The 12,703-nt window shown below is 33.1% G+C and overlaps 1 protein-coding gene across 1 annotated transcript in view; it reads right to left on the reverse strand.

Annotated features, from left to right (window-relative positions):
* Positions 1-6,109: 6,109 nt before the first annotated feature.
* Positions 6,110-12,703, reverse strand: part of LOC146998569 (indolethylamine N-methyltransferase-like) — a 45,631-nt gene continuing 39,037 nt past the window's right edge. Inside the window, exon 3 of the mRNA XM_085811094.1 lies at positions 6,110-6,920. Within this exon, the coding sequence (XP_085667220.1) occupies positions 6,473-6,920 (448 nt within the window). The 3' untranslated portion in view covers positions 6,110-6,472. The remainder of the gene's footprint in view (positions 6,921-12,703) is intronic.

A 12,703-nucleotide genomic window follows, 5' to 3' on the forward strand; every position in this document is an offset into this window, starting at 1 on the left:
CCTATACTATCAAATCTTAAAAATAAAAATATTGAGCAGAATTGAGAAAAAAGACATGAAAGTCATTAAGGAAATTAATTTAAAAGGAAGTCATCATGACATGAATGTTTACAGACGAAAAGTAAACTTTTAGGAATGTAAATGTTTGGAGAGTGTATGTGATTATGGCAAAACCTAGATAGACAGATATTCTTGATAGTTATCTTTCCTAAGTTTTTCTGGGTTTTTATAATTTCTTTAAAACTTAAAATACAAAACAAAAGATACACACAAAGCACATAAGAAAGAGTTAAGATTCAAAGGCTCCTAGGTCCCACAGTAATTTTATTTCAATGTAGCAATGTAATGTAAATGCGTAGGAAATATTCTCAATCAGAATCTAATAATCATTTACTATGTACTTCTGAAGGTGACTTATATTTCTGAAATTTTAAACAAAACTGATGTTGAACAACACACCTTTAGATGACCACTTTCACAGATGTCCAAAATCATGCAGCACTGTGGTTGGTTATCTTACAGAGGGTTCACTGTAATTTAGCTTTGTTTCTTTAATTTCAATAAAACAATATGTGAATTACAGTGAATATCACACAAAGTATGTTAATGAATATAACGTTTTCATTTGGAAAAGGAATAATTTTTCTACTAACAGAAAGTTAAATAATTTCTTCATCTGTCATACTGTATTTATTTTCACGCATTTTAAACACTTAAAATAAAAATAAAATTTTAACTCTCTGGATCTTTAGGAAACCGAAAGAATTTTCTTTCAGGAAAATACCAAGAATTGGCATTACACACCACGCAACGCACATAAGCCTTTAGTGAAGGATCATTTAACCTAAATGAATTATTATTATAAAGATTTAAATCACATCAGTACAGAATATATAAAAATTGAATATAAAAAAATAAAATATGGATATTTAATAATTAATTTACAGAATATATTTAAGTTGGAAGGTTGAAATAAAATAAAAAAGAGCCAATGAATATTATGACACCAGAATTATGCAGCTAATTTACTTCAATACTTTTATTTTTAAAACTGGAAAAAGTTATTAAAAATTAATTAAAAAAATAATTAAAAATTGGGATAATATTGCAGTTCTTAGTAGCAAAAAATGATATCTGTGAATAGTTTATTATAAATAATGCTCTATGTATAGAATTAGAGAAATATCATGAACTGAAAAATTGATACCTGGTTAAACGAAAATAGAAGAAGTTGCAATATTCATTACGTATAACTGCAGGAAAGCTCGGATATAAAGAACTGAAATAATTTTCATTAGCAATCATAGTAAATCATCCATGATTGCTTGATTTTATCCTTGCAATTATATACAAACACACTAATTTTGCGTAAGAAGCTTTGATAGAGATTTTTCAAAATACTTCTGATTTCTTTAACAGTAGGAATTATAATTTTTCAATAAAATGTTCCAATGAAACTTTTAACTTTTTCAGTGCCAACTTAATTAATAATCGTTCATTAGATATGATATTTGATTACCATCCCATGTTATGGAATGGATTTGAACATAACTCTGGTAATTAAAAAATAATTATAATATGAAAAGGTATAAGAATTAAATATTTTTACGTACCTTTCACACGCAGGATCACTAGAGCGTGATTCATTATTTTTTCCATTTCCAAATGTTCAAAATTGCTGAAATCCTCATGCTTATCGTTCAATATGGCGCGCTATGACGACTTCTATGATGTTGTTGACAACCTCTCTGGCTCTAGCGCGCATGCGTGAATGAATTTCAGGGAACCTGAATTTACGCCTGTAAAGTTGTCAAAAAAGACACATTTTAGACTCAGTTTTTCTCCGTGGCGTTGCTGTGCAGTCGAAGCTTGACTTCTTCTCCCTATAGATTCTTTGCTCGTAACTTACTACTGGATACAGTATTCTCCCCTGCAAACCCCGGGAAGCGCTATTGTACAAATTTTCTCTCTGAATTGCAAAAGGAATCAACAATAGAGAGTAGGGAACTTTGCTCTCGCAATTATCTCCGCAACTAATTATTATGGAAGACTAGTTCCAACACCTTCTTCTTCAGACCCAAATACGGTTCAGAATTTCTAAAGTTCAAGAAATTCTGTCACGTGGTACGGACAAGGGTCTGACGTGCTTTCAAAGATCCGCAGGAAATTATTAATTAGTCCGAAAAAGCTGCTGTGTTTTAAGAAATGCATATAACTTTGTGGGCGTAATGATTATTGCTACCTGTTGGATATGCGATTTATAATTCTACAATCGCTTTTGAGTAATTTATGAGCATTTCGGTATGGTATTGTGCTACTGCAATTTTGCTGCATGTCTGTGCACCTGTTAAGCACTGGAGCTTACGTGGCGCTACGTTAGTACTGTATGTTTGTGTGAAATTCTAAGTTCTGAAATTCATCCTCAATTTAAGAAATTTCTTATCTTGGACACCAATTATGTCATCGCAACGACATCAAGTCTACTAAGATACGCATTCTACATACTCTTATTTTAGTTAACTCTTATTTAATCACGTTCAGTCTCTCTTAGTTTATGGTAGTAATACTGCATTAAAAAATTATACAATAATTTCTTCGTCAGTGTTTATTGTTGTCTGCCACTGCTTCACAAATGAAAACAGCAACGACAGCTGCCATCGATTTTTGTGTTCAACTATTTAAGTTCTTTCAATGTTTATTCCATTTTGTATTCTCAGTATTATTTTTATCAGTATTTATTTCTCATCACCCATTTTATTATGTGTTATCAGTAATAAACTATTTCTCATAATTTATTTCATTTTATGTTATCAGTATTTATTTCTTATCATTCATCTCATTTTGTATTATCAGTACTATTTTTTATCAATATATATTTTATCAGTTTTCTTTATCAATATTATCAGTACTTATTTTTATCACTATTATTTTTTTAATTGCTGTTATAGCATTTTGGTATCTAGGCTCATTCGATATTTATAGTATTTGGTATCTATTAATGGGCTCAGTTCTATCTTGCTAACTTGTAATATTTTAATTGTTCAGTAACGCTTATTTAAGTACGCGTTACTGCACCTCTTTTTCATACACTTGCAAGTAACAACACTATATAATCAGGTTTTGTATTACTATATTAAGGTTTATGTATTTATTATTTAAATCAATATTACATGGATCTGCAATCTACATCATTTGTGTTTTAATAGTGTAATGTGTTAATGCATACAGATGTTTAATGTGAATTGAAATTCTTGGTAGTAAAATAACAATGCTCGTATGTTTAATGTTGCAGTTAATGTAAGTGTTATTCCAGAGAAGTTTAATATTAATTTTTAAATTTTATCGCAATTTTGAAGTGCATAATATATATTTTCTCTGTTATTAGTACTTCCAAGCAAGCAACTTCGTGTATAATTACTGCCATATTAGTTGTAACTTCTGTCAACATAGTAATCTGTTTTCATTATTTTCCATTATTTTACAAATGCAAATTTTCCATTATTTTGCAAATGCTAAGCGCAACTGTTTTCTGTTATAAGTGTTTCATGTATTCTGGTGCATACTTACTGTCATATCAACCTGAATAACATCTTGCTCTTTGCACACAATTTTACATTACAACTCCTCGTCTTTCTATTTGAGCATTACGCGCACTAGATCGACAATTTAATTTGATACCAGTGTTAACTCAAGAACTCTTGATGCAACATGACTGATTTGGACTTATCGATTCACAGCAACTTTCTCAACATTAGCTCTTGAATTCCGAGTCACTTTCACGTAAAGGAAAGTTACTAGCCCTCCACGAAGAGTGTCGTAAAATTGTCACAAGTAGAATTGCCAGCAGGAATTTGGTCCCTTACTGGCAGTCCTTGATACCTTTAAGACCTTGGTGCTACAAGACCCCGGGATTATTGAACCTCCACTGGTTGTAGAAGTTGCAGTAAATACTGAAAGAGAGATAGCTCTCAGCCCATTAGTTGCTTTTGTGGAACAGCAGCCAAAGGAAAAGACATTTGCCGATGTTCTGCGGAAGGCCAATAAACCTAGCCTGATTATGCAACCTAAACAGAACATCACACCCACTGAACTCAGGAAACAACTAAAAAACAAAGTGTTAATTTAACAACTGAAAGTACCAGTAGAAAGCATCTTTAAGACGAGTAAAGGGGGCTTTGAGGTGTTCTGCAGAACAGCAGATGATGTCACAAACCTGGAGGAGCAATTACAGAAAGCAGAAGTCTACAGAATTCACAAGAACATCAAGGCGACGACCTCGATGCGTCATCCATGATGTCGCAATTGCGACCACATCTGAAGAAATTGCCGAAGAGCTCAGAGCAGCTACAGCGCTATAAGAAAAATATACTAAATGACAAACTCGAAAGCTGGCGTAATTTTTGCACGAATAATACGGAAGTGTATGGTACTTTACATAAAATCGCTTCTAATAAAGCATTCAGACTACCTCAGCATAGGGAATACGTGCACTCAGCACAATCCATTTCCAGTTCGATAGAAGCGACACTCACAGCCATCTTGGAAGCAGTATTTCAAGAGAAGCAGCATTTATTATTTATTATTTGGATGAACTGGAAGCAGAAGGATGGACCTTCAATCAGATCCAGCCTATTACTTGTCCACTGATACGCCTAATGACTTGTCCTTCACGTCATCTGAAAACCTTCTGCCAGGGCGAAAGGCCCCGGGGCGGGACTGTTTGCATTATAGCATCATTCGAGCTGTCCATAAAGCCAAGTTAAGCTTCCTGGTCAATTACTTCAACAGACTTTGGGATCTGCAACACATCCCTAGAACCTTTAAGACGATACAGGTTATTCTGTTCTCAAAGCCTGATAAGGATCAAAATGACCCGGCTTCATTCAGGCCGATCTGCCTACTCCCGGCTCTGGGGAAGGTTTACGAAAAGCTAACGGTAATGCGCTTGAAGTATCAATTAAAAATCAATGGCACAATCTCAGAGGCCCAGTTTGGATTTCGAGAACCTATATCTACGTTAAGTGCCTCAGACATTATTCAACATGAAGTGAGAGCAATTAAAAGCAACGCATGCCACTCAGCCGTTCTTAGTGTGGACCTACAAAGTGCATTCGATTCTCTGTGGTGGCAAGCCATAATAGAGGCATTTCATGGAGCCTTTAGTCCTAATAATCTTCTGCAAGTATTCATCAGCTACCTCAGCAACCGGACCTACCTTGTGGTCCACAGTGGAGGGGAGGCTGCCCACAGGGATCATGCCCTGGTCCAGATCTTTGGAATGCTACTTTCAATTCTATATTTAAAACTTAATTGCCTTCAAACACACGAGCTCTGGCATTTGCTGATGACACCACGTTTATTGTTCAAGGGCATAGCAGAGACATTCTCCAGAAAACCTGCAATAAATATATAGCCCTCTTCCATCGTCTCTGATGCCAGAAACGTCTTAAAATCTCGAAAGTGAAATCCAGATATATTATTTTCCGCAAACCTGGCCAAACTATCCAAAGAAACCCATTAACAGAAATAAACGTTAAACGAGTGAAACGAGCCAATGAGCTTAAACTCCTCGGTCTCATTATTGATGAAGAATTAATTTGGATACCGCATCTGCGAGCACAGAGGACGTTAAAAATAGAAAAAAAAAGTAAAAGTAGAAAATATTAACATTTTCTTTCCCCTAAAAAATTTGCTGCGCCGAGTTGACGGGAACTAAAGTTTTCTTCTAGAATCATTTCATCTTTCATCATACGTGCGGAGTTTTTAGTTTTTTAGTTTATGCAAATCCAATAGACTGTATTTCCCTTATTTCTATGCCGAATTCTTATTAATAACCTCAAAGAACTAATAAGAGGCTTTCTTCGATTTTCTCTTCTTTTCCTACGCTTCAGAATACAAGGATGGTTAATGTGCTTAAAAATACTGTTTCCTTTTTAAACTTTCCTGTTTTGATTAACTTTTGAAATTTGAGCTTTTGCTTTCTACCATTTTGCTTTCCATAGAGGAAGCATTGTGTTAAATAATTTCAAAATCATCTCTTATGTTTTTAAGTGCTGAGTTATATACACGTATAAATAAATATAAGAAAAAGAAAGCGACCATGAAAAAATTTGTTATGAAGTCATTTATTGCAAATGAAACAAATATTATCAAAATCAAAACATTCAATTCTATAAATTGTTTTAATTCGTTCGGCTATTCCTTTTCTTTAGGACAGCAAATGAAACAGTAGATCAATTTGGCCTATAAACAGAAGAACCGCGTTTCAAATTTTCAAGAAGTTGTATCCGTACACATATACATGTGTATGTATATATATATGCATAATATATCAAATCGTTTAACAATAAATTTAATATAATTAAAAAGAAATATGCAAAATATGCTCTTCTTTTATACTTTGAGCTCTTTTATAGAGCATTTACAATGCTAAAAAAATAGATTCTTGTAAGAAAACAGGTTGATAGCACATTTACAGTTTTTCTGCTGCAAAGCAGTATACGCTATCATGCTTATAATAAATTCCAGCTTCATGGGGATAATGTATTTTGAAAGTGATATTTCCGAAGCCTGCTTCTTTTAGAGCTCGCACAATATCTTGCACATTATGACGAAGGTATGGAAACCACTTCTCGCCTACTTTCCAGCTTCCTCCATTTTCGAATCCCGCAGCTACTAACCCTCCTCCTTTTCTAAGTATTTTATTGATTCTCTTCAGAGCTGCAAGGAAGTCGTGAGAATCTGAACACGCAGATTCTAGGGTCAGCATTGTTATAATTAAATCATACGGTGGTTGAGTTTCCGAAGAAATTAATTCCTCCATCTTCACAATATCATTTGAAAGAACATCACATGAAACAACACATTTCACGGCCTTTCGAACTCTAGATTCAATTATCTTTCTACCTTTTTCCAAATCACTAGGAAAAAAAGAAACAATGTTTAATAAAATAATTTGAATATTTGGTAAATATTATAGCAGAAAACTTTAAAAATGGCTTGTTGATTGGTATGTAAAATTACAGCATCTGCAAGGAAGAAAAAATATATCTGTAGGTATTTATGGGAAAAATTTTAAAATGTAACTTAGTATGGAATATGACTCGGACGGTGACCGGAAAAATGTCCACAGAAAAAATGCTCACAGGCATAAAAGCTCACAGGAAAAAAGTCCAGAAGGAAATATGCCCACATAGAAAAAAGCTCACATGGAAAAATGCTCACTTAGAAATATACTCACACGGAAAAAAGCTCACATGAAATATGTTCACATGGACAACATTAATCTTTTCAGAGGCGATAAATAAAAAAAAGGAAGCTGTAGTATAATTTTGCATGTACTGTAATATTTTATACCACTGCCCTTGTGCGACATTTTTTTGCCTGTAACTGCTAATAATTAATTTTTGTTTCTTTACTCTATTTTTGCATACTTTTGATGGGTATCTATAGAAATTGATGTTTGAAGGTAGTTATTCAAGTTTTGAACCAAAAAAGTTGTAAAATTTCTGCAGAAATTTAAAATTTTAGAAATAAAATTAAATTTAAGCACTTTGATGATGCCTCTCAGTTGAACATTATGAAACAGCCTTCGAAAATCTCCTAAATCCACAAATTGTTGCGAAGGCTCTCATAACGCACTAAATTCATTATTTAATTGTAGTCATCCCAGTATGTGGTTTTTATTTGACGGACTGAAAAAAGATTTAGCCTCTCAACGTTTGTTATTAGCTAATGTAAATACAGGATATACTGAATTTAAAAAAAAAAAAAAAAAAAAAAAAAAAAAAATTGGTAATCGTGAATCATGTAAGAAACTATGATGAAATCGATGATAAAATTGAATATTTTAAGTAATTTAAATAAAATAATAATTATAAATTCTCATTCATTATTCATTACTCTTCCAAATGTTTATATTAAATATGTGTAACTTTTATTATTTTTTAACAATTAAAATTATAATAATTTTTTATTGTATAATTTTGTTTCATATTTACTTCCTTTCTTTTCTCATTTTAATTCAAAACGGCCCATTTGTTAATATTATATAGCAACTGAATCTACACATAAGTTATAAAGTTTTTGAAATATATACGATAGATGTTTTGGTAATTTAAATAATTTTTCTTTAGAAAATTCAAGTAGGTGTTCGATGTTCAAATCGATTAATTATTGATTTATCAATGTAGGGATATTTCTATGTGAATTATTTATCAGTGGGCTTATTTCCATGTGAGCATACTTCTCTGTGAGCTTTTTTCCGTGTGAGCATATTTCTAAGTGAGAATTTTTCATGTTAGCTTTTTTCTATGTGGGCATATTTCTGTGTGGACTTTTTTCCTGTAAGCATTTATACCTGTGAGCATTATTCTGTGAGCGTTTTTCCTAGAACCGACTCGGACCAGTATTCAAATTTGTTTGCTTAAATCGTTCACGGCAGAGCACACAAGTCGTGCGTAACTTATGAGAATGCTACTTTCGTAGATTACTTTATGAGAGAAATTGGCTCACAATACATGACTGAAAATCGATGTAAAAGCCTATGTAATCAATCCGTTTGCCCCGATTTGAATCCGCGGCGAAGTACAAGAATTGAGCGGTCTCATCTGCTTGTCCACTGTTGGTCTGCGGCTGCTTTGGGTCTACAATTTTATCTACTTAAATTGCCTTGATTATAAAAAACAAAAGAGGAAGAACTTACATGAGACGAAACTAGATTAAGAAGTTACTATGAAGCATTAAAATGGTATTTTGCCAGATAGTGTTGGTCTGAAGTAGGTATTTCTACGTGCTGTTATGATGCCAAAGACGAACACAGTTTCAACTTAAGGATTATGGAAAGAATTATATCTCTCGAACGATAAACGCTATATTGAATATCAAAGAAAATTCGGTATTTGTATGTTGTTATTAGCTAAAAAGTTAAAAGCTGTTGTTAAAGTCAAAACTCTATGAAGATATTGGTGACTATGCATTACGAAAATAATTTTGAAATGCCATACGACAGGCAGCTATGCGTTTCTTATGAAAAGGCGTATTTTGAAATTAGGCTACATGTTGTGAATTGATAGCAGCTCATTTGTCAGCTACAGATGCTTAAGCAAAAGTCATATCAGATTAAAAACTGCCAAAAGCAACATGTATATTGAAGATATCTTTCCCTGAACCATTCTGAAATTCTTTAATTGAAACTGTCAATTATGAATCAAAGGATGGTTTATATAAAAGATTTCATAAGATCCAATCTTAGGTTCTGAATACTACTTTCGTAGATGACATGATGGTCTTTTTTAACCTCTGTTGTCAATAAAAAAGACAAGAGTAAATAAGATAAATTTATAACCAAAATCTATATATAAAAAGTTGTTACTTTTTGACAAAATCGCCGTGAGGATTCAGGCATTTGTTATGCTGAAAGAAAAGAAAAAAAAAAAAAAAAAAAAAAAAAAGAAAGAAAGAAAGAGCAAAATGTTTCTTTGTTTTCACATTTTCTTTTCATTAATTCTCTCTATTTTGATTTTTAATCCTTCCTCCGTCGCCTATATTAAAAGACTGGTGATCTGTAACATTAAATAAGGGAAAGAATTTCATCAACTCTGGAAACTTATAAGTGAATATTAAAATTTCTGAGATGTCTTCAGAAATACCTGAGGTTTGGCTTTTTTCAAATAGAGGCCGAGTTTGAAATTAATGGAATAACTATGTATAGTATCAAATTTAATTACATAGCATATAAACTAGGACTGGAATATGTCGATATTAGATGGGATATCATTACAAATACGAGTAAATTATTGATAATAAATATGCTTTAGAAAGATTGTTAAGCACATTCAAAGATGCAGAAAACGAGCGTATTAGGCGCTTGGCCGCTGGCATTGTTTTGGGGATAAGAAACCCAATCAATTACTTCAGAAAATGAGATCAGTGGCTACTATTGATGTTCCAGATAAAGTACTCAAAATTTTGTGATTTGAAAAAATGCCTGATTCGATAAAAAATATTTTACTAGTCTCCAAAGAAGGGCCAGAAAAAATGTCAGTAATGGCCAACAAAATTATAGAAATTAATTCAAAACCGGAAATTTATTCCGCAGGTGTGATTTCGAGAAATGAGCTTAGAAGTTGATTTGTAGTAATATTTTAAAGAGCTTCATAAATATAGTTAGTAAGTTATATGAATCTTGTATGTAACAACAGTCTAGGTATTGCTTTAAACTCAGTCTACCTTCCATCAGGGAGAAAACGAATTAGAAATGCTTTGCTCATTCATTATTTTTTCTCAACTGCATCACTGACCACTGGAATGAAAAAGACCTGTTCCTTTAATGCATCCCCTCCCTTTTTTGAATTAAAGATTGAAGATACTTTAGAAAATGAAATTTTATTGCGATACGGCAGTGTTACTCTGGCGCTCCTCTGTCCAAGCATCACTTCTCAGAGCAATTACGGTATTCTTTAAGGAGCTTGAGACTGTATGGCCCACAATATGTGTCACGACGACGACAAGAGTGGATAGTACGCCATCCTACGCCGCGATGATTCCAGGATCGAATCCAGACGATGGCTTTTACTTTTTTTTCCTATGGAAGGCAGGTTTTCTTTTGTTACTTTGATAATTGGTCACTAAATTTTTACTTCTTTGCGGAACTCTTTTTTTTTTGATGATAAATTTTAATCTTAAGTGATGATGTGAGGATAAAGACTAATTGCCTAAGTGCCTCGTAAATAAATTCTTCCTTGGTCCTCGGTGAAATGTCTCGCTCGTAGGTCTTGGATGGTGAAAAGGTGAGAAGAGACGCTTTGCCTCTGCAGCAGTTAAGGGCCGTTCCCACTGGGGTTTATCTCAACTAGTGGAGATATCTGTCATAGCCGACGCAGCTCCAAAACGAGTTTTTCCCCATAGAGTAGAGAGCTCAAAAATCTGAACTTCACACATAACGAAGCTAATCGACACAATTAACCCTTTAACTGCTTAAGACGTGTTTAAACGTTCTTGGAATTTCTTTAAAAATACTTAAGACGTCTTTACACGAATTTCAAATCGCACGAAAAATGCTTAAGACGTGTATACACGAAGCCCGAATTTCGCGAAGATTGCTTAAGACGTGTTTAGACGACGCGATCTGGTCTTCCTTCCCCTACCTTTCTGCAGGCGGCTGTCAGTTGACACAAAGGTCTTAATAGGGTGTGAGTCTCTTTGAAAAGAGCACTTTATTAAAAAGTCCTTAGAGTGAAGTATCTTTGTCAGACAGCAGGTATGTATTATCTGTGTGCCGACTAAAAGTTTGCGAAAGAAGATAAATCGTTTTACAACTGTTTGCCTTGTGGTACTTTATACAAATGAAAGTCAAACAGGATCCGACTTTGTTATAGTACATTGCCGAATTTTAGTAGAAACAAGAAAAAATAAGAATTGTAACGGAGGACGCCTTTATACCTATATGTTATACAATCAAATATTTTATTTCTGTATTGAAAAATGATTACAATTTCTGATTCGTCAGGAAAAAATATAAAATATTGCAACCAGCTTTCTTGTTTGCCTTCGTATTTCAAATGTGCGTTATTATAATGGTATATTCTTCTTTTTACATTCTTAAAACTGTGCTTTCAGCATGCCTGAGTTTTCTACTCGTATATTATAATGGTATATTCTTCTTTTTACATTCTTAAAACTGTGCTTTCAGCATGCCTGAGTTTTCTACTCGTATATTATAATGGTATATTCTTCTTTTTACATTCTTAAAACTGTGCTTTCAGCATGCCTGAGTTTTCTACTCGTATATTATAATGGTATATTCTTCTTTTTACATTCTTAAAACTGTGCTTTCAGCATGCCTGAGTTTTCTACTCGTATGTGTGGCTCTATGCTCCGTAGAAATGGCGAACTGACATATAAAAATTCTATGAATGTTGAAAGGAAGATATTCTACTCGAAACTTCAACTATGGAATAAATGAATACGCCGAAGGAATTTCTAGAAATATTTGTTTTAAAAATTTTATTATTAAGATTTTAAATACAAAATGTTTTGAAATCTAAAGAAAAAAATATGTAATCCTTGAAACATTTTTGGAAAGAAATCTATCGATATAAAATCTCTTAAAATTAATGGAGTGTAAATTAATTAAAACAGTTAGTCTACGAAAGGGTTAGATACACTGCGCACAAAAAATTACAATCAGAAGATCAATTATTTAAAGATATAAATTAATTACATTAAAAGAATTTAAAATAAATTAACATCTGTCCAAATGTCAATGCTAACAGCAATAGCACGAATGAAATTTATTCTTTAAATTCGGAACTTAGTTCATCCGTCGGTACGCAATGATTGTGTCTTTGCGATTACTTTTGTTACATATACTACAAAAGGCCGCCAACGAAGTAGCGGTAAAATCGTTGAATACTAATAGTTTGAAGTGGGTTCAAATCCTGATGAATGGATTGCCTGCATACCAGTTTTAGCGAATGTTTGTTGCGCATGTTTAATGTGAATATGAGACAATTTATTTAGCTTTTCATGATGATGTGCCTTGACTACGAGTCCTCGCTCGGGTTGTGTTTGGTTTGGCTTGTTAGATTATTAAGCACGTGAAGGCGATCTGTCTAAGGGGAGGTATGCTTTCGTGACAGATTTTCTAAGGGAAACAATCTCGCACTACAAAAAGTTAAAACCATAAAAACGCCAATGCAAT

This window comes from Stegodyphus dumicola, chromosome 2 (genome assembly GCF_044657685.1).
Source record: "Stegodyphus dumicola isolate Sdum_Otavi_A_Nest chromosome 2, ASM4465768v1".
NCBI classification, from domain to species: Eukaryota; Metazoa; Arthropoda; class Arachnida; order Araneae; family Eresidae; genus Stegodyphus; species Stegodyphus dumicola.